This window comes from Scyliorhinus torazame, chromosome 8 (genome assembly GCF_047496885.1).
Source record: "Scyliorhinus torazame isolate Kashiwa2021f chromosome 8, sScyTor2.1, whole genome shotgun sequence".
NCBI lineage: Eukaryota > Metazoa > Chordata > Chondrichthyes > Carcharhiniformes > Scyliorhinidae > Scyliorhinus > Scyliorhinus torazame.
Window position 1 is genome coordinate 214072690 of NC_092714.1, and position 27729 is coordinate 214100418.

The 27729-nt window shown below is 45.6% G+C and overlaps 1 protein-coding gene across 1 annotated transcript in view; it reads left to right on the forward strand.

The window, feature by feature from the left end:
• Window positions 1-6001: 6001 nt before the first annotated feature.
• The window catches only part of LOC140428903 (sodium- and chloride-dependent neutral and basic amino acid transporter B(0+)-like), a 70381-nt gene continuing 48653 nt past the window's right edge, over window positions 6002-27729 (forward strand). Inside the window, exon 1 of the mRNA XM_072515551.1 lies at window positions 6002-6151. Coding sequence (XP_072371652.1) covers window positions 6002-6151 — 150 coding nt within the window. The remainder of the gene's footprint in view (window positions 6152-27729) is intronic.

The window sequence follows — 27729 nt, forward strand, 5'->3', positions numbered from 1 at the left end:
AAAACAGCCAGGCACTTTTAAACTGCTCTCAGCAAAACCAGCCAGGCACTTTTTTTAGCTGCTCTCAGCAAAACTGAAACCAAAAGCAGAAGTGAGCTCAGCTCCCCCCTGTGACATCACTTCAGTAATATGATCATCTCCATTCCTTAAAGGTACATTGCTTAAACATCCATTTCTAAAAGGCACTCTCGCATGACACCTCCCCCCCCAAAAAAAAACCCATCAACTTCAAGATGGTTTAATTTTTCACTTTTGCACCATCCACTGAGAAATGCACACAGTAAATATAAATTTTCATTTAAAGAAAACAACACATTCAAACAGGTATAATAATATAGTCCATTTTTCTTTGTTCTTCTTCCTCCAACCGAAAACCTTCTCAATTGATCACATTCGTGACAAAGCATCGGCTATCACATTTTCTCATCCTGCCACATGTACTATTTTTAAATGAAATGGCTGTAACAATAAACTCCAGCGAAACAGCCTTGCATTTTTAAACTGCTCTCAGCAAAACCAGCCAGGCACATTTTTAGTTGCTCTCAGCAAAACTGAAACCAAAAGCAGAAGTGAGCTCAGCTCCCCCCCCACCCCCCACCCACCCACCCCGGTGACATCACTTCAGTAATATGATCATCTCCATTCCTTAAAGGTACATTGCTTAAACATCCATTTCTTAAAGGCACTCTCGCATGACAGTGGTGAAAAGTATTGTTCTGCATACAGCTCAGACAGAGCATTCCGTACATGAAAATGTAGAGGGCAAATATAAAATACACAATGTAAAAACATTGACACAGGCATCTGGTGCAGCATACAGGACGGTAGTACTATTCAGTAGAAAAGATGAGTGAAGAGATCAGATCAGGCCATAAGAGGGTCGTTTAGGAGCCTGGTAACAGTGTGGAAGAAGCTGTTTTTGAATCTATTCGTGCGTGTTCTCAGACTTTTGTATCTCATGCCCGATGGAAGAAGTTGGAAGAGTGAATACGCTGGGTGGGAGGGGTCTTTGATTATGCTGCCCGCTTTCCCCAGGCAGCGGGCGGTGTAGACAGAGTCAATGGATGGCAGGCGGGTTCGTGTGATGAACTGGGCGGTATTCATGACTTTCTGTAGTTTCTTACTGTGTTGGGCCGAGCAGTTGCCATACCAGGTTGTGATGCAGCCAGGTAGGATGCTTTCTATGGTGCATCTGTAAAAGTTGGTAAGAGTCAATTTCAACATGCTGAATTTCCTTAGTTTCCTAAGAAAGTACAGGCGCTGTTGTGCTTTCTTGGTCGTAGTGTCAATGTGGGTGGACCAGGACTGATTGTTGGTGATGTGCACACCTAGGAATTTGAAGCTGCCAACCATCTCCACCTCGGGTTGCCAGAAACTTGGAGGTATTATATTGTGTTCCCTCATCCAAATCATTGATATATATTGTGAGTAGCTGGTGCCCAAGCACTGATCCCTGTAGTACCCCACTAGTCATGACCTACCACTCTGATAAACCCCATTTATTCCTGCTTCCTTTTTTCCTGTCTGCTAACCAGTTCACAATCTATGCCAATATATTACTCCCAATGCCATGTGCTTTAATTTTGCACACTTACCTCTTATGTGGGACTTTAATCAAAAGCTTTATCATAAGGAGAAACTGCAGCACTTTAATATCCTTGGAGACAAAGACACTAAGCTTACTACTCAGGTCCCAAGGAAAGAGCAAAAAGGCTAACTACAAGTTCTACAGCTACCTAGGTCAAGATTGCTCACACAAACAGAAGGGAATACGGAATGTCCTCGACCTCGAAAGGAGATCAGAACGAGATCAGAGAGATTGGTCAAGGCAACTCAGAGATTAACTCTGGAGGAAGATATAGCGGGATGTAAATACGATAGGGATAAGGACATGAGGGTAGGTGTAGAGTAAAGGGTTAACATCAGAATCACACTTGACTGGGAAAACAGACAATCCCCCAAACCCCCATCTGGACCCTGATCTCACAACAAAACAAGTCAAGGCTATTTTCAGGATCAAATTCACCAAGAGATGTGATTGGTTGCTGCTCTTCAATCCATAGAGCTATTTAAATGTTATGCATGAATGAAGAATATTATGCAGAAGTGAATGAGATTTTATTTTGGATATCAGAATTTTATTTTCAAGTCTGTATAAATTGGATATAGGGAGAATTTCCTCTGAGATTTTACTGCTCGCCCACTGTAACTTAGCCACAAGAAATCCGGGAGAACACAAGAAATCCGGGAGAACATTGGAATAGTTAAGTCTAGAGGTGGACAGATCCTGCGAGAGTCTCAGGGTGACAGCACAGAGGTGGGAAGTGAACCCATTTTGGGAGGTTTAATGGCTAGGCTCGGATAGGTAATGTGAAATGCAGCAAATATATAATTAAATTATTTTTTTAAACATTGTGCTGGCTTTTGGCACCCAACATTCGATTGTGATTGGGTCAGCAAATTAAATCTTTGAACCTCAACCCACATCCAACCTGCCCATTTCAAGGTTTAAGGGATGGACAAGTGGTGGGCAAGCACCTGCTCCCATCCGGCAAGTTAGCAATACAAGTGCTGGAAGCCTCTGATTTAACTTAATTTATAGTTTTAACTGCAGCCCATCAGGTTTTTACAGTACGGCTTGTAGGCCAGGAGGAGCAACAGTACTTTACTCTGGGCCCCAAGGTCTCCCAACCTCAGACACACCATCTAAGTCCAGTCTCCCTGTCGGGATTGGAAAATACCACTAAGATCAGACCTCTAGGATTTGCATACTCTCCCCACCTCCCTCCCATGAAGATTGGACACCCTCCCAGGTTTGTGGATTAACCCAAACCCAACATGCCCATGGATCAGACCTGTTTGGTTCCACCATCTGCACCAGAGTCCTCCCAGTCCTACTGGAAGCCAAGTCTTGTCGATTAAGTTGATTTCCAGGTGGAGCCCCATGGAATTACAACTCCACAGGATATGGGGAAACATGCATTTCTGTGTTTCCCGTCTGAAACACTAACAATGCAACATGTCACTGTTAACATCCAGGCCACCTTGTTTGTTTACTTTTAAAATCCAATACTACTTAACATCCATTACATGATGTAATGTAAAATGTATCACTGTTTTTCAAAGCCTGGTTTTCTGGGTGAATGCAGCAAAAGTAATGATAGAATAATGGTTGCCAGGTCCATACATTATGATGAAGTGATAAGTACAAAGTGGAACTTTACACAGCAGCTCACATTTTTATTGACACTAGCACTGCTTCAGTCCCCAGAGAATGCAGTGAAAATCCATTAGAAAGGTGACAAACTTATATGGATTTCTGCTGCACTGTGCCAGAACTGAGGTGCTGATAATGTCAGTTATAAAAGCAAGGTGCTATTTAATTATTGATGCCCAGTTTTGCAGAATGTTTGCCATTTAAATGTATTTTTTGGCACAACACACATAGTTTCTACTCATCCATTGATCCTGAAATTCTTTAGCTTGCAATCTCAGCATTTACACCTGGATAGCATCTCCAGTGTTGACCCGACAGAAGATTGTGGGGGTCAGTAGGAGATTAGCTCATTTTTGTGGGCTTGGCACCCTGAAGTACTACTAAGCATATCCCTTGGAATGTATTGCCCATATCAGTAAAAACCACTGATACCTGTCTCTCAGAGAGCTACTAGGCTACTCCCTCGACCCAAGCCATCATTCCTGGAACAAAGAAGACGAAACTTACAAAGAAAATGTTCTGATTTGGGGGTAAGAAGGCTTTTTAGCTGTCCTGAACACCTCAAGTAATGCAAACATCTGTCCTTGTTTCTCTTCTACTCAGTTGCTGCTATATATCGAATACCATTGATACACTAAGAGCAGAATTCACCCAGGGCACGTTTAGCGGGATGTTTCTCCAAGGCTATCCATCCGCTATCCAACTGCACTTTGCCATTTTTATGGGCCTTGGGGAGTTTCTCCCTGTCGAGGCCGCACTTAGAGGGATATCCTACTGGCGAGCTCAAGGGGTGCAACCCCTGGCACTGCCACCCAGGGACCCTGGAGCTGCCACGAAGACACTACCCAGTGGCACTGCCAGGGTCCTGGGACACTGCCAGGGTGACAGACTGGCAGTTCCAAGGTGCTCAGGTGCCAGGAAGAGTACGAGGGTGCCACCCTGACTTCTCTCCGACCATCCAGGAGTCTCCAATGGCCTGGGAACCACCCTCCAGGTGCCATTACAACCAATCCATGTTTGAGTGGGTCAGTACTAAACTGGTAACGCCCAGTGAGGGCGCCGTAGATCGGGTGACTGATGCATGGTTCAGTGCCCGGCGCAAAGCCCATTTTTGGTCTCTCTTGCAATGCTCCCAGCACGGTAGCATTGTGGATAGCACAATTGCGTCACAACCCCAGGGTCCCAGGTTCGATTTCGGCTTGGATCACTGTCTGTGCGGAGTCTGCACATCCTCCCCGTGTGTGCGTGGGTTTCCTCCGGGTGCTCCGGTTTCCTCCCACAGTCCAAAGATCTGCAGGTTAGGTGGAATGGCCATGATAAATTGCCCTTAGTGTCCAAAATTGCCCTTAGTGTTGGGTGGGGTTGCTGGGTTGTGGGGATAGGGTGGAGGTGTTGACCTTGGGTGGGGTGCTCTTTCCAAGAGCCGGTGCAGATTCGATGGGCCGAATGGCCTCCTTCTGCACTGTAAATTCTATGATTGAACAACAGGATTGGCACCAGGCGCAACTGGTTGGAAAGATTGCACCCCAGGTCTTACTGAAACTTTAGGAAAGATTTGTCTGTCGCACGCAACTCCCAGGAATATCAGATGTCTCGTTACGGTTCGAAGCTGATGGAATCTGAGAAATTGTAGTCTCTCATAATTACCCAGCTGCATTCAAACCAGCATTTGGCAAGTTAAATCACGTGAAGGATTAAAAAAGATGAACTGAGAGTGTTGGTTAACTAATCCTATCAATGCACCAGTGCAACTGTAACATGTGTCATGTGAATGTCCCTTTAAACTTTCATTTTGTGCTGAAAGCTTTTGGCTCTGTGTTTAGTTTCGCTTTCAGTTGGAGAGCTGCATTCAAAGCAAGCAGATGTGTGTATTGATCTCTCTCTCTCTCTGCAATCTAAAGAATGTCTCCAGATCACTTGTTGATTTCAAAGTAATACCTGTTTCTGTAATGAATGCAAACCTACTGTCTTTGTTAAAAGGGTTTTTTGACTGATGGATATTGTTTGTAAAGTTATTAAGGGTTATCTATAGAGTACTGTATCTTTTGGGGGGTTATCAGGGTTGGTAGTGGATAGACTGTTTACTGCGTGTTTAGAAAATGTTAAATGGATTTATAGAATAAACATTATTTTTGTTTAAAAATACTTTTAGTTCTCTGTTGAATCACACCTGTAAAGTGGGCCCTTGTGCTCCCCATAACCAAAATCTATTCAAAGTTGTGGGTCAGGTGAACTCCATAATATACTTTGGTGTTCTCTGAACCCTGGCCCATAACACATGTTTTGCTCACTCGTGTAAAAAGTAGTTTTTGCTAATATCAGTTCAAAACCTGTCTTTTACCATTTGAATGTATCAATGTATCTCTTTATCCTACTTACACTTCAGTTTGAATTAAAGACTTTCCTTTCTCATACTGTTCGGTACCTTTAAGAATATCTCACAATTTGTGCCTTTCGAGGCTGATTCTCTAACATTTCTTTACTGCCATCAATTCCCCTCTCACTGCTACATATTCTTCACCTTCCCACTCCTCTTTCAATCTTGCAATGCATTGTCCCTCTCTCTCTTACTAACCATTTTCCTAAGCCCTTCACTTACAAACACTTCTCTGACTTTACACTTCTCGCACCAAGCTTGGAGCACATGCTTTCTAGAAGCGATGATAGTGAAGTCCATGGCAGGACTTGCAGGCCCAGCCATGATGTGCTGCCATTGCAGCACAAACTGAAACCACAGACCATCTGAGTGCAGCAGTGGAAGCACAGACTGAGATCAGGAGAGAGATGCCTGTTGAGCAGCTTGGTGCAAGGCAGGCTCAGACTCCTGCCAACATGGCCGCAGGGACCAGTGCTCAAAGGGGCTTGCAGGATCTAACTGCAGTCCAGCAATCTGTGCTCGTGCTGATTACTAGGATTGCTGAGGCACTGCCACAGGTAAGTACCAATGATTAGATGATGTTTCCTGCTGTTCCCTCAGTATGACACCATTCATGTGCCCATCACTGCCACTGCATTTGTCTGTCAGCCAGCCAATCAAGACGAGTATCATCCATGCCAATGTGTTGCTGTTCAAAACTGGACCCTCAAAGCCCAGAGCTGCTCGAAGGTCTGCAGCATCCCACACAAAATCCAGCAGCCTTCCACCAACCATGTTTCAGGCACTAACATATCGTATATGGGGGCACTAGGAGAGGCAAAGTCTCCAGCAGGCCAGGCAGGGAGTGCACAAGGGTGATTAATTGCAGATTGTATGTTGTTTTGGAAGTTGTTACGATCCCAGTTGATGTTGCTACTGGTCTGGAAGATCCCAGAATGGAACCCTGGCTCAAAAGACGCAACTTTACTTGGTAAAAATAAAACATGGAGGAGTAAAGTCACATGGCAACTAATTAGTTTTGAGAACAGGAAAAAAACATTTATTAAATATGAAAAGTTAGATTATTATACAACTCCTTTCTCCCCCCATATTTGAAAATGAAATGAAAATGAACGGAAATGAAATTAAAATTACTTATTGTCACAAGTAGGCTTCAAATGAAGTTACTGTGAAAAGCCCCTAGTCGCCACATTCCGGCGCTTGTTCGGGGAGGCTGATACGGGAATTGAACCATGCTGCTGGCTGCCTTGGTCTGCTTTAAAAGCCAGCTATTTAGCCCTGTGCTAAACCAGCCCCTGGTTTTAACAATTTCACACAGATTTTAAGATTAACACAGATTACAAAGCTACAATGGTCACATAAACTTACAAAGTTCCTTTTGAGCACACAAGATGACAAGTGAGACAAGTTCTTCTCCGAACCCAAATGAATGTCAGTGTATTTCTCCTCAAAATCGTCTCAAATGACTTTTATTAGTGAGCCACCTTCTCTCACTGAACTCTGGCTTCCACATGAGTGATTTCAAATTCCACTTTCAAAAGTTACATTTTCAAATCTTTTAAACTATGCTTTCCCTCCGCTGCTTCCATCAAGGTTTCACTCTCAGGTTTTACACCTCTCCCTTCAAGTTTCCTTTGTCTTTAAGACTTTTACACAAACTCTGAGGACCAGCCACAGATTTCCATAATTATTTCAAATAAGGTTTTCCAAACTGTAGTAAATTCTCACAAACCTTGGCACTGCTACAGATATCTCTCTGGCCTCTTACGATTGTTCAGCATATACCTCTGTAATACAAACTGGAAAGCAAGTCTTGACTTACTCTGCTCCAATTTTATCGTGTTCTGTAATCACTTCTCCAAATTCACAGTGCCACCTGTATCCCTTTTGTATAAATGTGCATTCTTTCAAACAATAAGTGTCGGCTATTAAATAAATATAGCTCCAATACTAACCTAAGCATTGGGGAATATTAACATGAACTCCTTCCTAACAGATTCCCCTCTGAAAGAAAAAATAATCATCTTTATGGTTGACATAAATTACCTTGATACAAATATATATATATTCTTTTCTACAATAAATATACCCTATTTGCCCTTCTTAAAATATATACCATTATATTTTATCCACCTTCACATTCTCTTCCTTGTAGGAATAGACACTCCCCTTTAACAATTTCTCATGACTTATTTGAGCTAGCCCATTTTTTCATCACAGTTGTCAACACACTTGATTGTGTGAAGCTCCCTGTTGTCTAGCACTGTTTTAGGCTCACTATGTCAATCCATAGTCTCTTTTATTTGATGCATTTTGTAGAGTGGATATTCTCCCAAAGGGACCTATTGTCTATGTGACACTCTAGGTACTGTTCCTGGATACCCTGTTCCATTTAAAATTTCAGTCAGGATCCTGGATAATAAAATGCCATCTCTACTGCCTCCACTAGGGCAAGTATCTCCACTACCAATGTACATGTTATCACTCTTTTTATCTTTTTAGTTTCCCATGCTAAAGGGCAACATTTAACTTTCTCCCCCAGGAGAAAATTTATAAATCCTCCCACACTCAAAAAACCATCACAAAGATTAGCATAAGATGTGTCACTATAAACAATCGGTTTCAGTTGTCTAATATCACATAAAGATGGGCATTTCAAAACACCAATTTAAATTTCACCAATGTTTTGTTTGCTCGAACAATTTCTTCAACTTTGGTTGTTCATTTCAGTGCTTAGTTCTAAAACATCAAAACTGGCATCCAGACTGGTTTTGTCCAGCTCACCAATTCAGCTGCCCAATTTAACTTCAGAGTCCCTCTTCTTCTACTTCAGAAGCCGCCATTTCCTTTTTTGAGCCCCTACCCTGAGTAATTTCTATGAGGTTAATATTCTCCAAGTAAAGCTGCCTCACAGCTCCAGTGCCCCAGGTTCAATTCCAGTCCCAGGTGACTGACTGTGTGGAGATTGCACTTTCTCCCTGTGTCTGCGTGGGTTTCCTCCGGGTGCTCCGGTTTCACAGAGATGTGCAGGTTAGGTGGATTGGCCACGCTAAATTGCTCTTTAGTGTCCAAAAGGTTAGGTTGGGTTACTGGGATAGGGTGGAGGCCTGGGCTTGAGTGGGGTGCTCTTTCTAAGGGTCAGTGCAGACTCGATGTGCCGAATAGCCTCCATCTGCACTGCAAATTCTATGATGTAGAGTGACTTGTGAGATACTCTGCCTGATTTCTAACCCAATGTATTTGAATGCACCAGAGGACTGACTTCCAATTCAAGTTTTCTTCAAAACCTTGTGTCACCAGCCTAGCTTTGGCCTTATAGGTTCCATCAGGAAGCACCTTTTCCATGCATATCCATCTATGAGATATAAAACTTGCTTCCCTATCTGGGACCACCTTGTACACCCAATTTTTTTCCAACTTTGCAGTTCTTGTTATTTTACATCTTTTATTAACTTATCCTCTAATTTGTTGGAAACCACCAAGGCATCTAGATCATATGGGCTTCTGTTTCTTATAACATTCCTAGTCTGTATCATATTTCTTGACCTTTTTAAGCTACTCCCTTGTATCTTGCCTTGTGTCGTGCCTTGTGTCTCGTTCCAGACTGAGGCGGCTTGATTTGCCCCTTCCATTATCAGACCTTCTTTCAACAATTCTTGATCTGTTCTAATGGGCATGTTCACTGCCAGATATACTGTCCAAATTGACACTACATTTCTGTGCTCTCCATTTTTGTACTTCATGTTCCCAACCCATGGGCCTAAACTGCTTCCCTTTATCTTATACATTCAACCAGTTTTTATATTTTCTGGTGGCCTTACCTGCTCTGCCAATTATAGTTGCATCCTTCCACTGACTGTCCCCTTCTGGCAAGTATGTCACTTTAGTGCCATTTTTTGGCAGTTGTCCTTTTTGACAAATAGCCTCATCCGGTTCATCAGAATTACTATGTACCTCTTCAGATAACCTGTCAATTTCCACGAACTGATCCTCATAATTCTGTAAGATATGTGTATGAGAAGTACCTGGCTCCTCAGCACTTTCCACTAACCCCTTTTATATCTGCAAACTTGTAATCTGTGCCCACTAATCTTGATGAGTGTAACTGAACAATCTAGTTTCCATGCTGCAAAATGATTATTTTTCCATCTGTACAGGTAACCTTTCCTGGATCGTTCCATTCATCTATTTTTGCATGTTCTCCTCGTATCTGTGTGGATTTCCTCCTGGTGCTCTGGTTTCCTCCCACAGTCTAAAGATGTGCAGATTAGATGGATTGGCCATGCTTATTTACCCTTTGGTGTCCAAAGATGTACAGGTTAGTTGGTGTTATGGGGTTATAGGGATAGATTGTTATGGGGTTATCAGGATCGGGTGTTCTTTTGGAGGGTCGGTGCAGACTTAATGAGCCGAATGGCATCTTTCTGTATTGTAGCGATTCTATGGGTTCTATACTAAAACTTAGTTAATTTACATCTTGGGACTTCCGGGTGCGGCGATGACCAGCTGAGTCGCACGTTTCGGCAGCTCCCTGTGAAACGGACTTTTGGGCTCTTGATAGGAGCCCCAACGGCAAATTTGACGGCTAAAAACACTGTGCGGTAAACCAGAAGGGAATCCCCCCTGGATACGGATGGAAAAAGGAGGAGAGAGTGACCAGATTGCAGTGGATCCTTTAGAACAGCGGCAAGGAAGGCAAGCAAAAACCAAGATGGCGTCGGAAGGTGGCAGTTTAACATGGGGCCCTGAACAACAAGAGTTCTTGAAATGCTGTGTGGAAGAGATCAAAAAGGAAATGAAGAAAGAGCTGTTGGCCCCGATACTACAGGCGATCGAAGGGCTAAAGGAGGAACAAAAGACCCAGGAGCGGGAGCTTCGGGTCGTGAAGGCAAAGGCAGCCGAGAATGAGGACGATATACAGGGACTGGTGGTGAAGACGGAGACGCAGGAGGCACATCAGAAACGATGTGTGGAAAGGTTGGAGGCACTGGAAAACAACGCAAGGAGGAACAACCTGAGGATTCTTGGTCTTCCTGAAGGTGTGGAGGGAGTGGACGTCGGGGCATATGTGAGCACGATGCTGCACTCGTTAATGGGAGCGGAGGCCCCGGCGGGTCCGTTGGAGGTGGAGGGAGCATACCGAGTGATGGCGCGAGGACCGAGAGCAGGAGAAATTCCCAGAGCCATAGTGGTGAGATTCCTCCGTTTTAAGGATAGAGAAATGGTCCTTAGATGGGCGAAGAAAACTCGGAGCAGTAAATGGGAGAACGCGGTGATCCGCGTTTATCAAGACTGGAGTGCGGAGGTGGCGAGAAGGAGGGCGAGCTTGAATCGGGCCAAGGCGGTGCTTCATAAAAAGAAGATAAAATTTGGAATGCTGCAACCGGCAAGACTGTGGGTCACATATCGAGGGAGGCACCACTACTTTGAGACGGCGGATGAAGCGTGGACTTTTATTGTGGAAGAAAAACTGGAATGAGCGGGTTATTAAAAAGAACGTTCGAACAAAGTGGTGGGGCGAATGTGGGGGGCAAAGAGGGGTTTTATGTACTAATCCTGCGATGTGGTAACTTTTCTCTCTCCCACAGGTGGTGATGGGGGGAGGAGGGGAGGTGGAGGAGATGGGGCGTTGGCCATTGGGGGCGGGGTCAAGGGAGAAGCGCGGGCTTGGTTCCCGCGCTATGATAATCATGGCGGGAATAGAGAAGCAGGAAGGAGGGGGCGTCGCACGGTGCGAGCCGAGGTCACGGGGGGAAGCCGAGGTCAGCCAGAGTTTGCTGACTTCTGGGAGCAACATGGGGGGAGTAATTACGCTAGCGGGGGATCTAGCGGAAGGGGTGGGAGGGGGGAATTACTGGGTTGCTGCTGCTGGGGAGAGGGGGGAGCTGGTATGGGAGAGGATGGGCGGGGGGGCACCGCCTGGGGGAGATACAGCTGCGTGGGAACCGGGTGAGGAGCTGGAAAAAGGTGATGGCTAATCGACAAGGGGGGGGGGTAGGAAGCCCCCCAACTCGGCTGATCACGTGGAACGTGAGAGGGCTGAACGGGCCGATAAAGAGGGCACGGGTACTCGCACACCTTAAGAAACTTAAGGCAGATGTGGTTATGTTACAGGAAACGCACCTGAAACTGATAGACCAGGTTAGGCTACGCAAGGTGGGGCAGGTGTTCCATTCGGGGCTAGATGCGAAAAACAGGGGGGTGGCTATATTAGTGGGGAAGCGGGTAATGTTCGAGGCAAAGACTATAGTGGCGGATAACGGGGGCAGATACGTGATGGTGAGTGGCAAACTACAGGGGGAGACGGTGGTTTTGGTAAACGTATATGCCCCGAACTGGGATGATGCCAATTTTATGAGGCGGATGCGAGGACGCATTCCGGACCTAGAGATGGGAAAGCTGATAATGGGGGGAGATTTTAATACGGTGTTGGAACCAGGGCTGGATAGGTCGAAGTCCAGGACTGGAAGGAGGCCGGCAGCAGCCAAGGTACTTAAAGATTTTATGGAGCAGATGGGAGGTGGAGACCCGTGGAGATTTAGCAGACCTAGGAGTAAGGAGTTCTCATTTTTCTCCTATGTCCATAAAGTCTACTTGCGAATAGACTTTTTTGTGCTGGGTAGGGCATTGATCCCGAAGGTGAGGGGAACGGAGTATACGGCTATAGCCATTTCGGATCACGCTCCACACTGGGTGGACTTGGAGATAGGGGAGGAAACAGGAGGGCGCCCACCCTGGAGAATGGACATGGGACTAATGGCAGATGAGGGGGTGTGTCTAAGGGTGAGGGGGTGCATTGAAAAGTACTTGGAACTCAATGATAATGGGGAGGTCCAGGTGGGAGTGGTCTGGGAGGCGTTGAAGGCGGTGGTTAGAGGGGAGCTGATATCAATAAGGGCACATAAAGGGAAGCAGGAGAGTAAGGAACGGGAGCGGTTGCTGCAAGAACTTTTGAGGGTGGACAGACAATATGCGGAAGCACCGGAGGAGGGACTGTACAGGGAAAGGCAAAGGCTACATGTAGAATTTGACTTGCTGACTACAGGCACTGCAGAGGCACAATGGAGGAAGGCACAGGGTGTACAGTACGAATATGGGGAGAAGGCGAGCAGGTTGCTGGCACACCAATTGAGGAAAAGGGGAGCAGCGAGGGAAATAGGGGGAGTGAGGGATGAGGAAGGAGAGATGGAGCGGGGAGCGGAGAGAGTGAATGGAGTGTTCAAGACATTTTATAAAAAATTATATGAAGCTCAACCCCCGGATGGGAGGGAGAGAATGATGGGCTTCTTGGATCGGCTGGAATTTCCCAAGGTGGAAGAGCAGGAAAGGGTGGGACTGGGAGCACAGATCGAGGTAGAAGAAGTGGTGAAAGGAATTAGGAGCATGCAGGCGGGAAAGGCCCCGGGACCGGATGGATTCCCAGTCGAATTCTATAGAAAATATGTGGACTTGCTCGCCCCGGTACTGACGAGGACCTTTAATGAGGCAAAGGAAAGGGGACAACTGCCCCCGACTATGTCTGAAGCAACGATATCGCTTCTCTTAAAGAAGGAAAAGGACCCGCTACAATGCGGGTCCTATAGACCTATTTCCCTCCGAAATGTAGATGCCAAGGTCCTGGCCAAGGTAATGGCAATGAGAATAGAGGAATGTGTCCCGGGGGTGGTCCACGAGGACCAAACTGGGTTTGTGAAGGGGAGACAGCTGAACACGAATATACGGAGGTTGTTAGGGGTAATGATGATGGCCCCACCAGAGGGAGAAACGGAGATAGTAGTGGCGATGGATGCCGAGAAAGCATTTGATAGAGTGGAGTGGGATTATTTGTGGGAGGTGTTGAGGAGATTTGGTTTTGGAGAGGGGTATGTTAGATGGGTGCAGCTGTTGTATAGGGCCCCAGTGGCGAGCGTGGTCACGAATGGACGGGGATCTGCATATTTTCGGCTCCATAGAGGGACAAGGCAGGGATGCCCTCTGTCCCCATTATTGTTTGCACTGGCGATTGAGCCCCTGGCGATAGCGTTGAGGGGTTCCAAGAAGTGGAGGGGAGTACTTAGGGGAGGAGAAGAGCACCGGGTATCTTTGTATGCGGACGATTTGCTACTATACGTGGCGGACCCGGCGGAGGGGATGCCAGAAATAATGCGGATACTTGGGGAGTTTGGGGATTTTTCAGGGTATAAATTGAACATGGGGAAAAGTGAGTTGTTTGTGGTGCATCCAGGGGAGCAGAGTAGAGAAATAGAGGACCTACCGTTGAGGAAGGTAACAAGGGACTTTCGTTACCTGGGGATCCAGATAGCTAAGAATTGGGGCACATTGCATAGGTTAAATTTAACGCGGTTGGTGGAACAGATGGAGGAGGATTTCAAGAGATGGGATATGGTATCCCTGTCAATGGCAGGGAGGGTGCAGGCGGTTAAGATGGTGGTCCTCCCGAGATTCCTCTTTGTGTTTCAGTGCCTGCCGGTGGTGATCACGAAGGCTTTTTTTAAAAGGATTGAAAAGAGCATCATGGGTTTTGTGTGGGCCGGGAAGACCCCGAGAGTGAGGAAGGGATTCTTACAGCGTAGCAGGGATAGGGGGGGGCTGGCACTACCGAGCCGAAGTGAGTATTATTGGGCCGCTAATATTTCAATGGTGAGTAATTGGATGGGAGAGGAGGAGGGAGCAGCGTGGAAGAGATTAGAGAGGGCGTCCTGTAGGGGGACTAGCCTGCAGGCTATGGTGACAGCCCCATTGCCGTTCTCACCGAGGAACTACACCACAAGCCCGGTGGTGGTGGCTACACTGAAGATTTGGGGACAGTGGAGACGGCATAGGGGAAAGACTGGAGCCTTGGGGGGGTCCCCGATAAGAAACAACCATAGGTTTGCCCCGGGGGGAATGGATGGGGGATATGGAATGTGGCAAAGGGCAGGAATAACGCAACTGAAAGATCTGTTTGTGGATGGGAAGTTCGCGAGTCTGGGAGCGCTGACCGAGAAATATGGGTTGCCCCAAGGGAATGCATTCAGGTATATGCAACTGAGGGCTTTTGCGAGGCAACAGGTGAGGGAATTCCCGCAGCTCCCGACACAAGAGGTGCAGGACAGAGTGATCTCAAAGACATGGGTGGGGGATGGTAAGGTGTCAGATATATATAGGGAAATGAGGGACGAAGGGGAGACTATGGTAGATGAACTAAAAGGGAAATGGGAAGAAGAGCTGGGGGAGGAGATCGAGGAGGGGCTGTGGGCAGATGCCCTAAGCAGGGTAAACTCGTCATCCTCGTGTGCCAGGCTAAGCCTGATTCAGTTTAAGGTATTACACAGGGCGCATATGACTGGAGCACGGCTCAGTAAATTTTTTGGGGTGGAGGATAGGTGTGCGAGGTGCTCGAGAAGCCCAGCGAATCATACCCATATGTTTTGGTCATGCCCGGCACTACAGGGGTTTTGGATGGGGGTGACAAAGGTGCTTTCAAAAGTAGTAGGAGTCCGGGTCGAACCAAGCTGGGGGTTGGCTATATTTGGGGTTGCACAAGAGCCGGGAGTGCAGGAGGCGAGAGAGGCCGATGTTTTGGCCTTTGCGTCCCTAGTAGCCCGGCGCAGGATATTGCTAATGTGGAAAGAAGCCAAGCCCCCGGGGGTGGAGACCTGGATAAATGACATGGCGGGGTTTATAAAGCTAGAGCGGATTAAGTTCGTCCTAAGGGGGTCGGCTCAAGGGTTCACCAGGCGGTGGCAACCGTTCGTCGAATACCTCGCAGAAAGATAGACGGAATGGGAAAAAGAAGGCAGCAGCAGCAGCCCAGGATCGGGGAGGGGGGGGGGGGATGAGAGGAACCAGAAGGACTCTCAGGGTTGTTAATATATACTGTATAGTATGTATAGGTCGTTGCTACAGATAATTATATATTGGACTGTTAAATTATATTTTTGGAGAGTGTTACTTGTGACAAGGCAGTTGCCAATTAGGGCTAGTTTTCATTTTTGTTATTTATTATTTATTCATTTTTTGTTTATAAAATAGGTCATTGTTATTTGTGTTGTTATAATATTGTGTAAAGGATGCACAATGTACTGTGTTGGTTGACCAAAAATTTTCAATAAAATATTTAATAAAAAAAAAAATTTACATCTTGGCCTATCTGCCAAACTTTTACGAAGCATTTCTTTTATCACAGCATGATTGATCTCGCACACCCAGTGCTAAATGTGCTTTCTGCAGCTGCACTCATAACTATTATGTTCATGTTCTCAGGCATATTCAAAAATTCATCGTTAGCAAATCCCCCCCCCACCCCCAATATCAGTGAGGAACTTTGGCGGTGGCCCAGTCTGGTTTCTATCCATTTTTCCATTATGTGTTGTTTTCCATGTCGTTTCATATGTGCTTTATTCAGTGATGACTGGCTCAATAGTAAAAGGTATTTCACTGGATACGACATCCGTTCTAATAAAATGATTCCTTCCGGTGATTTTACAAAGTATCACTACTCTTTTCAGCGATTTAAGGGTATTATCATCCCCAAATCTGAAACCTGTGGAACTTCCAAATTCCTTAACCTTGTTCCGATCTTTGTCACTTAAAGAGTCCAGGTAACATTTCAACCAGTCTATTCCATCTACTGTAGATGTACATCCGCTGTCTAATACGGCACAATTGAAGGACTTTGCGACCAGCACATTCATCACTGGACTGAAACTTCTCGTTACCAAGACAATGCCTTCACTGCGTATAATAGTCAGCTGTCTAAACCTAGTTACCAAGTCTACAGAGTGTAAAATGAAAATGTTCTTTTCTTTATCCCACACCTGAAGCTCCATAACTACAAGTTCATTAAAATTTCTCACTCAGAACATATTGACTATGGGTCGTGATGATGTTCTTCTACATGTCTTATATATATTACATCCGTCGCTTATCTGTTTTATAAGTTTGGTATATTCTCCATCTGTTATCCCCGCATTCCTGAGCAAACTTTTTAATCCTTGGGAAGACGGATGGGTAAATTGTCATTGCAGCTTTAACACAATCAACGTTTTGTCTTCTAGACCCCTGCTCTCTGATGTTAACAGCACTTCCTTAATTTTATTACAAGAAAAATTAGGGTTCATTGACGGAATACAATAGTGTCCAGAATGTGTAAATTGTAAGTTCACAGTTTTTCCAAATATGATGGTGTTGTTTTCCATGTCAAGTTTCATATGTGCTTTATTAAGTAATGACTGGCTCAATAGTAAAAGGTATTTCACTGGATACGACGTCTGTTCTAATAAAATGATTCCTTCCGGTGATTTTACAAAGTATCACTACTCTTTTCAGTGATTTAAGGGTATTATCATCCCCAAATCTGAAACCCGTGGAACTTCCAAATTCCTTAACCTTGTTCCGATCTTTGTCACTTAAAGAGTCCAGGTAACATTTCAACCAGTCTATTCCATCTACTGTAGATGTACATCCGCTGTCTAATACGGCACAATTGAAGGACTTTGCGACCAGCACATTCATCACTGGACTGAAACTTCTCGTTACCAAGACAATGCCTTCTCTGGTCAATATCTCCCTCTCATTCTTCAGAGTCTTTCGTCTCATGTTTGGAGCACTCTATTATATTTCTTAGGACAGTTTATTGCATAATGGAATTGCGAATTATACCTAAAACACCGTCTCTGGGGTATATTTTTCTGAAATTTCCCAATCCATTCCTCCTGCCATAATTGCTAAAGTTGTTTCTGTCCCCACTTCTTTTTAGTTTGAAATGTCTTTTTGCATCGATTTTGCAGCCTGTTTCTAGACCACCTCGCCATTTTGTTAACATTGTGTCTTCCAAAGTCTGTCATATCGCCGATCAGCCAATTTGTGTCATGAATGTTGTCAGGAAGGAATGTTTTCCCAGGAACCTTTTTGGAGCATCTGACATTTGTTCTAACAGGGCGTGTCTTTCTGCAAATTTAACTCTCGTCAAAGAAGCCTATCCATATTTCTAACTTTGAACAGTCCAATAATTTAAAAGCCAATACTTACTGAGAAATTTCTAGACAGAATCTTTGCAGCCTAGTATATAGTCGTCTGAATTCCATTATATACTCTTCTAAGGAGGTATCCTCAGACTTTCTAAATCATTAAAAATCTGATCAGGTCTCATAAGCACTTAATAAATCATCCTTTTGGAAAATATTATTCATGAAAGTTTGAACATTCATCTGAGTCGAACTGATCCGAATCCAATGGCAAGAATACTTTGCATCTTGTTTTGCTTCTGTATGGTCGCGAAAGTGCCAAGGCCATTCCTTGTTTTTTCTTGGGCAATGACGTAACCCATGTCCACGTTCTTCCAATGTTCATAGGATTGACACTCATCAAACAATGGTGGGTAATCACACCCCGACACTCTACACTTGGATTAAGCCATTTGTTTTCCAGGTTTACCTAAATCACTCTTCTGGTTACAATTCAGAATACAGTATTTCGTCCAAAAAAATTTCAGTTTGCAATCCTTTTTACTTACTATCAGAAACCATTCTCTACTACCACTGAAAGCTCTGATAGTATCTCTGTAACAAGAACTAGAAAGCAAGTCTTGACTTCTTCAACTCCAATTTTATTGCGCTCTAAAATCACTTCTCTTCCAATTCCACGGTGCACCTGTGTCCCCTTTACATCTATGTGCAATATATCAAACAATGACTGTGGTCTATTATACAATTACAGGTCCAATTCTAAGTTTAGCACGAGGGAACATTAACTCTTTCCTAATAATAATCCAATGCCTTTTTAACTTTCTGTGACTTTACTGAACAGTAATTTGTTCTGGTTCCCAATTTCCTCTGTTCCTTTAACTCCAGGCATCTTGGAAACTTCTCGTCATTTCCCTAGTTTCCTTAACTAGCTTGACTTTGTGTCCAGCATCTGTTTTCTTAACTATTAGTCCATAGAATGGATTTTATTCTAGTTAGGCTGAGAGAGGTGATCCTTTTGTAGCTTTCTAAAACCAATTGCTTCTAGCGGAGCAGTGAGAGCTGCTTTCTCTCTTACTACCTATCTCCAAATGCAATCAAATTAATTAAACTAAAACTTAAAAGCTTTTCTACCTTACAAGGCCCCAGTTTCTAAGCAGCAACTGCTAGTTTATTTACTCTTCATATTGTAGCCCTTTCTAAGCACAACAGAGACAAATTGAACTGAACCAACCCTCAGACATACAAACAGCTTTGTCCAACATGAATCTAAATCTTATTTAGCCATAATTAAACCCACTTAAAGCTAAACCTAATTTTTCATGTTTACCAGTACAAATATAAATCCTGAAAACCACCTTTATTTTCTGAATTATGTATGTTGGGTAAAGTTCAAATTGAACGATTCTTTTTTTATGCTGTCTTTTATTTCAGGGTGCGCACGAACAGCCCATCTGAAGTGATGATGTCCTGGATTCTTCCTCCCCCTTACTGAAGGCCTGGTGACAAGGGCTGTGTGCTCAGGATGGTAAGGAGTGGAGGAAGCAGCAGACCACAGCTAACTGAGAGACATGCTTTGATGCATACTGGACATCTCCTCCCGAGCTGAGAATTCCAATGGTTGACGCCACGATGTTTCTGGTTGCATCTTGGCTCTAATTGCAGCAGTGCTGCTCATGTGTGGTAAGGTGATGGAAGGGAGTCATGAGACATGTGTAGAACAGGTGTCCTTGTCACAAGACAGCCACCCTCTGGCTTTATGTGGAGGCTCAAGGATAGTTGGCGCATGATGGATGAAAACAGATCAGCTGGTCTCACACTAGGTCACACACCAGCTATATGTTCAGGGAGTGGACCCTTTGCAGTTTTGGTTCAGTTCCCCATTGACACCCACAGAGCCACGTGCACGCATTTGATATATTCCTGCACCATTGAGAATCCTGCTACCCTGGTAAAAAAAACATGTCCCTGGCACATGTGTTCCCAGATATCTTCAACCTTTCCCTACTCCGTCCTTAGGTCCCCACCTGCTTCAAGAAGACCACCATCATACCAGTGCCAAAGAAGAACCAGACAATGTGCCTCAATGACTACCATCCGGTGGCTCTGACATCGATCGCTTCAAGAGGCTGGTCATTAGGTACATCAGCTCCATACTCCCAGAATGCCTAGATCCACTACAATTCGCATACCACCGCAACTGGTCCACAGCAGACGCCATCTACCTGGTCCTACATGTATCCCTGGAGCATCTCGACAACAAGGACTCCTACAACAGACCACCATTTATTGATTACAGCTCCACCTTCAACACCATAATCCCAGCCAAGCTCATATCAATGCTCCAGAACCTAGGTCTTGGCTCTTCACTCTGCCACATGATCCTCGACTTTCTGACCCATAGACCATAATCTGTAAGAATAAACAACAACATCTCCTCCACGATCGTCCTCAATATCAGGGCCCCGCAAGGCTGCATACTTAGCACCCTACTGTACTCCCTATACACGCACGACTGTGTGACTAAATCTGGCTCCAACTTCATCTACAAGTTTGCTGACAACACGATTGTAGTGGGTCGGATCGTGAACAACGACAAGTCAGAATATAGGAGGAAGATAAAGAACCTAGTGGAGTGGTGTAACGATAACAACCTCTCCCTCAATGCCAGCAAAACTAAAGAGTGGGTCACTGACTTCAGGAAGCAAATTACACACACCCCTGTCTACATCAACAGCACCGAGGTGGAGATGGTTGACTGCTTCAAATTCCTAGGTGTGCATATCACCAAAACAGTTCTCTAAAAGGACTCTCTCAGCTGAAAGGGAGAGAACCATAGCGCGACCCCAGCTGAAAAGGGGGTCTGCGGCTCGGCAGCCTTAATTACTGGCCAGTGACTCATGCTAGGAGAGCTATCTTAGTTAATAAATTAATGATAGCTGCATGGGAAGAACAAAGGTGCCTTAGAGACTGAAAAACTAAAACATACTGGACAATCAGCAAACTTCGAGATTCGCAAAAGGACTAACACCGGTGTGCGCTCCCAAAATCATTTGTAAATGATTTCCGATTTCCGCGGTTGTTGTTATTGTTATACATATGTTCTAAAGTATTTTGCAGAAGGAACGATGAGCACTAAACTCGCCGCTTCCTTACAGGTCGTCCCGAAGCCTCGGTAAAGATAACCGCAGCGAGAAAGAAGGTGAACTCCTTAAAGAGGACAGATAAGAGAGTCAAAATGAGTAAGAAAATGAAAAGAAACAATCGTAAAGCAACGGAATGAGGTAGGAAAACCTATATGTCCCGCATAGGAATCTAATGAAGCTGACCCCCTTTCGGAAAAAAAAACAGGGGAGTAAAAGTAAATAGAAGATTAAGGTAAAAGCATCACAGATGAGTTCCTGGAGAGAAAGGGAATTCAGATTTTCTGTAGCCGTGAGATAAGGCTAACGGTTAACTGTGATATTTGTGAGCTGTGAGAATCTGTGTGTTTTGTTTAACCAATTAATTTTAGTTAAAGCATGAAGTGCGTTGTATTTTTTATCGTCTGTCTTTGTGAGTCAGAGATTATAACTTAAGTGATTTTTCTCTCATGAACGGAAACATTGGAAATTACGATCAGTTTAAAAGAAAGAAAGTGCCTTTACGAATAAAAGTAATTGAATATGAATAAGTTTTTAGATTACATGAAAAAGCGTAAATGGCATCATGCCAAGTTCTCCGCCCCTTAGATTCTGCAGGAAACATTAACCATTTCAGCAGACAGTTGATCTTTTCTGAATTGACAAAGAAAAAATATTTGTCTCTAAGAATAGCTAATGCCTATAAAATCAATCATTGGAAATTGACTTAAATGTGTGCTATTTATAGCCTCCTCCCAGGAGATGTTTTGCTGCTTTTAAAATGCTCTTATGATGCATCTTGGCCTGATTTAAAAGACGGAATCGCGGTCCCACCTGGTATAAACGGGGACTGGGCTTACAATGATGCTCATTTAAATTAAGGAAATGAGTCCCTTGAACACTGGGTAGCAAATAGGGGGAAGAGAGGCTATCATGCAAGGGGCAAAGGAGCATTTAACCCCCAGGAAGGTGCAGACATTATTGAATTGCATGCTACCAGAGCATGCACAAAGTTACAAATTGATTAATCTCACCTGGCAAACACAGCCATGGACGACAGTGGTTACCTCCTTGGTGAACATGGACCGGGAAGAACTGTTCATGGCCCCCAAAGATCAAAAGCCTAGAATCACAGGGCAATTCTACCAAGGAAAGGGTGGGCACGGTCGTGGTCAGCAGGCCAGCAGGGGGCAGAGAGGTAGGGGTAGAAGCAGAGGACAGTGGCAAGGAAGAGATAGATCCCAGGATCAATGTAGGCGATGTGGGGCAAAGGGACATTGGGCTCGTGATTGTAACTTTAATCTCCAGGAAGGATGCGCCCCACTCGGAGACATGCCCCCTCCCCCACCTCCATTTACGTACACTGACCCGAACCCTAACCAAAACCAATAGGGGTGCCACGGAGAAAAGGTGATACAGGCGGCTATGGTCAGACTGTCCAACTCAGTAAGAGACGAACCCATGACAACGGTTAAAATAGGAGATCATTATGTGGACCTTCTGGTCGATACCGGTGCTACTATGTCGTCTGTGCCCCCTTCTGTGGAATTAACCCCCGGTGAGTCCTTTATTGTCACTGTGGGAGTAGCCGGCATTCCCATGACTGAGCCATTACCACGCCCGACTAACCTGGAAATTGACGATATCCCCTTGGTCGATACTATGATTATTTCAAAAACTACACCTCTCCCTCTGCTTGGCAGGCAGACCCTCTGCAAATTAGGGGCAATAATTCATTGCACTAACAAAGGCATGTTTATGAAACTGCCTCAGATACGCTCTCAGCAGTTGTTGAATGTAATAGCTTTTGACCAAGAGCCAGATCGCTCTGTGTGTGTGTTATATTGCTGGCAGCTGGACTTTAACCCTTACAGCACAATTCTTAAACAACTGCAGGAAGCATTGCAAAAGATTACTGACCCTTGGGCGCAGTTATTAAAACACCTGATAGAGATCAGCCGAGAGAGCATAGTGACCCACTGCACGGCGTGGTATGCTCGTGAAGACGAGCAGTCATACAATTTACAAGCGCAATATCACCTAGGGAAGCAGACAACATTGCATGTCACCCCATTTTTATTTTTCGGTGTTGTGGGATTTGGAATATTAGTACAGTTGCCCTATAGTCAGAGGGACCTTTTTAGGATGGGTTTAACTTCAGAACCCCATTTAACATTGGCCGTAAGACATCCCGCTAAGGCAAAGCAAATAGGAGAAGTGATCAAAGAGGCCAAAGGAAAAAAGTAATACATGGGATTTATATTGAAATGGGTGGACAAAATTGCCTGATAGAATTTTATGGCAAACAGGAGGGCAAAGTGACCTGGAAAGAGGAGCAATGGCCTGCTACATTTGAAAGACAACAACCTCCCCGAGAGAGCCATCATTTACTCCCTTCAATCCTGGCTCAGGTACCGGCAGATCTATGGGCACAGCATAAAAATCATGTTGGAAAGGTACATTCTGCCCCAGTGCACAGGGTACAGTTACAGAAGAACGTTGCCCTGCCATGCTTGAAACAATACCGATTGGCGTCAGACGCAGAGAAAGGAATAGAGGAAGTGATCAGTGCACTATTACAGCAAAGGGTGCTGAAGAGGACACAAAGCCCCTGTAATACCCCTATACTCCCCATTCCAAATGTGGGAAGACCCAACGAGTGGCGATTTGTACAGGATCTCAGAGCCGTCAATAAAATTGTTATCCCTATTGCTCCATTGGTGCCGGACACAAATGTTATTTTGTCTTCTATACCAGCAGCAGACACTTTCTCTGTCATAGATTTATGCTCAGCCTTTTTCTCCATACCATTGCACCTGGAAAGTCAACATCTATTTGCTTTACATATCGGAATTAACAGTATTAAAAGAGACTTGGACGAGTGCCAGTTGTCTGCAGGTTCAACATTCCCTCAATATGATGACAATTTATTGATAGCCTCAGAGGGAGGGCTAGTTTGTCAACAAAATACCCTTTTGTTATTGACACATCTGGCAAAAAGAGGGCATAGGGCCTCAATGGACAAGCTGCAATTCTGTCAGGAGACAGTTCAGTATTTAGGATTTCAGCTTCAGCAAGGGCAGCGGAGGCTTGGGTCTGAAAGAATACAGGCTATAGCAAGGGTTCCAACTCCGCGTACAAAAAGGAGACGCTCAGCTTCCTCGGCATGGTGGGCTATTGCAGGCAGTGGATCCCGGACTTTAGGGAGATGGACGCGGTACTGCGCATGGCTACCCTACAGGATGCCCCTTCAGTTGTTGCCTGGACCCCAGAGAGGGAGCAAGCATTTCGGAATTTGAAGTGGTCTGGTAGTGTGGCGACCAGAATTGAACACTATACTCCAAGTGTGGCCTAACTAAGGTTCTATACAGATGCAACATGACTTGCCAATTCTTATACTCAATGCCCCGGCCAATGAAGGCAAGCATGCCGTATGCTTTCTTGACTATCCTCTCCACCTGTGTTGCCCCTTTTAGTGACCTGTGGACCTGTACTCCTAGATCTCTTTGACTTTCAATACTCTTGAGGGTTCTACCATTCACTGTATATTCCCTACCTGCATTAGACCTTCCAAAATGCATTACCTCACATTTGTCCGGATTAAACTCCATCTGCCATCTCTCCGCCCAAGTCTCCAAACAATCTAAATCCTGCTGTATCCTCTGACAGTCCTCATCGCTATCTGCAATTCCACCAACCTTTGTGTCGTCTGCAAACTTACTAATCAGACCAGTTACATTTTCCTCCAAATCATTTATATATACTACAAACAGCAAAGGTCCCAGCACTGATCCCTGTGGAACACCACTGGTCACAGCCCTCCAATTAGAAAAGCATCCTTCCATTGCTACTCTCTGCCTTCTATGACCTAGCCAGTTCTGTATCCACCTTGCCAGCTCACCCCTGATCCCGTGTGACTTCACCTTTTGTACTAGTCTACCATGAGGGACCTTGTCAAAGGCCTTACTGAAGTCCATATAGACAACATCCACTGCCCTACCTGCATCAATCATCTTAGTGACCGCCTCAAAAAACTCTATCAAGTTTGTGAGACACGACCTCCCCTTCACAAAACCGTGCTGCCGCGTTCTCCAAGGCGGCCTTCAGGACCCGCGACAACGAAGAATCGCCGAGCAGAAACTTATAGCCAAGTTCCGCACACATGAGTGCGGCCTCAACCGGGACCTGGGATTCATGTCACATTACATTCATCCCCCACCATCTGGCCTGCGAAATCCTACCAACTGTCCTGGCTTGATACAATTCACACCTCTTTAACCTGGGGTTACCCCATCTCTGGATCTGTAAAGATTTAATCACCTTTGCCCAATCTCCAGAACTGCCATCAAATACCTCCACTCTACTTGGTCAAACGCCTTCTCGGCGTCCAATGCCACAACTACCTCTCTCCCTCCCCTCTGCCGGTGCCATAACCATATTCAACACCCTCGTAATGTTTGAAAAGAGCTGCCTCCACTTCACAAACGCCGTGTGATCTTCGCCTATCATCTTCGGGAGGGACTCCTCCAACCTACCCGCCAATATCTTTGGCAACATCTTTGCGTCCACATTCAAAAGTGATATGGGCCTGTCGGATCCTTATTTTTCCTGAGCAACAGGAAGATCGATGCCTACCCCAAAGTCTGTGGCACCACACCCTTCCCTCTCGCCTCCTCAAACATCCCCACTGTCAGCGCCACCAACTTATCTTTAAATTTCTTGTAATACTCCACTGGAAACCCATCTAGTCTTGCATCCTTCCCCGACTGCATCCTTCCAATTGCATCTTTTTTCTCCTGCTCCGCTATCGCCCCATCCAATATGTCCCTATCCCCCTCCCCAAACTTCGGGTCTTTCAAACCATCCAGGAATTCCTGCATCTCCTGGTTCTCTCCCCCCCCCCCCCCCCCACCAGGTGGCTTCGACCTATACAATCTCTCGTAAAACTCCTCAAACACCCTTTTAATCTGATCTGGAGCCACCACTAACTTCCCTGCCCTATCCCACACCTGAACAATTTCCCTCACACCTGCCTCCCTCTGAAGTTGGCCTGCCAACATGTGCTCTGCCTTCTCTCTATATTCGTAAACCGCTCCCCTTGCCTGCCTCAATTGGCGCACCGCCTTCCTTGTGGACAGCCGGTCAAAACTCGCATGTAACTCCTTCCTTTTTTCCAACTTCACTGGATCCCCGTCTTCTGCATAACTCCTATCTTCCTCCAACATCTCATCTATTACCCTTTGATGCTCCACCCTCTCATCCTTATCTACCTTTGCCTTAAACGAGATCACCTTCCCCCTCACCATCACCTTTAGAGCTTCCCAAACCACCGCCTGCAAAACCTCCCCCGTACAATTGAACCTCACATATTCCTCTATTACTTTCCCAATCTTATCACAGAACCCTCGGTCCCCCAACAGCCCCACATCTAATCACCACCCTGACTTATGCACTGCCCCCCTCTCCAACACCATATCCACTCAATGCGGCGCATGATCCGATATCGCAGTTGCCGAGAATTCCGACCCCTTAACCCCAGGCAACAGCGCCTTCCCCACCACAAAGAAGTCAATTTGTGAATAAACCTTGTGGACCGAGGGGGAAAATGAATACTCCCACTCCCCTGGGTGCAGAAACCTCCAAGGTCCATTCCTCCCATTTCCACCATTAGTCCAGCCAGTGCCTTCGCCCCCCCCTGACGGGACAAGCGAGCGCGGCCGTGACCTGTCCAATTTCGGCTTGTGCACCAGGTTCCAGTCCTCGCCCACTATCAATTTGTGTGAATCCAAGTCGGGTATGGTCCCACATACCTTCTTCACAAATCCTATATCATCCCAGTTGGGACCATACCCGCTTACCAGCACCACCAGCCTCTCCCTCAATGCCGCTGTCACTATCACATACCTGCCTCCCTGGTCTGCAACCACTTTCTCCATCTGGAACCGTACTCTTTTGCAAACCAGGAGCGCTACCTCTTGAGCACTACCATCAAATCCCAAATGAAACACCTCGCTGACCCAGCCCTTTCTAAGCCTCACCTGGTCCTTCACCCTCAAGTGAGTCTCCTGCAGCATCGTCATATCGGCCTTCAAACCTTCCAGATGCATCAGCATCCTTGATCTCGTGATTGGGCCACCCAATCCCCTCACGTTCCACGTAACTATTCTAATCAGGGGTCTCTCACCCCCCGCCCCCCTTTTTATTCACCATCATCGTAACATCAGGCCCTGCCCCATGAGCCTGACCCGCCCCTATCCATAGTTAACGTTGAACCCCCTCCCAGAATCCCCCCTGCACTTACTCTTGAAAAACCCTTACCCAGTATCGATCTCCCCGTCCCCTTTCACACCTCTCCGGCCCATCGAAACCTGCTCGCAAGGTTCCAACGTCTGAAGCCCCTCACCTCCGTTCACTAGAAGACTTAAGTTAGCTAGCGCGGGGGCCCCCACCTGAGGCTTTCCCTCACTTCCCCTCCTGCCCCGACCCAGGAAAAAAAATACCAAACCCAAACATCGCAATAAAATAACATAAAACCGTCGCAACAAAGAACGACAATCAAAAATCTTAAACTCTATAACAGCGTGAAGTAAATGAAGAACAATGTAGATCAAAAAAAACCTCCAAAAAATGTAAAATACTTATACACTCTCCCAACTTCCCATTCGCAGTCCACAGCCCCTCTTCAGTCCTAGTCTTCATATCTGCTCCAGGCCTTCTGCCCTCCCAAACGTCTCCGCCATCTCACTGTCTCGAAGTATAAACCTCTGGCGTTATAGGTTACCCTCAGCTTCGCTGGATAAACCACACCGAACCGCACCCAACTGTTGCATAATGCCGTCGTAACGGCAAAAGCCGCTCGCCTCTTTGCCAGCTCCACTATCAATTCCTGGTATATGTGAACTCCAGCACCAGCCCACTACACCTCTCGCTTCTGCTTCACCCAGTTCAACATGTGGTACTTGTGGAAGCAGATGATCACTGCCCTTGGCAGCTCATTTAATTTTGGCTTCGGCCCCAGCGACCGATGTGTTTGGTCCAGTTCATACTGGGAGGGCTCTTCATCCTCCC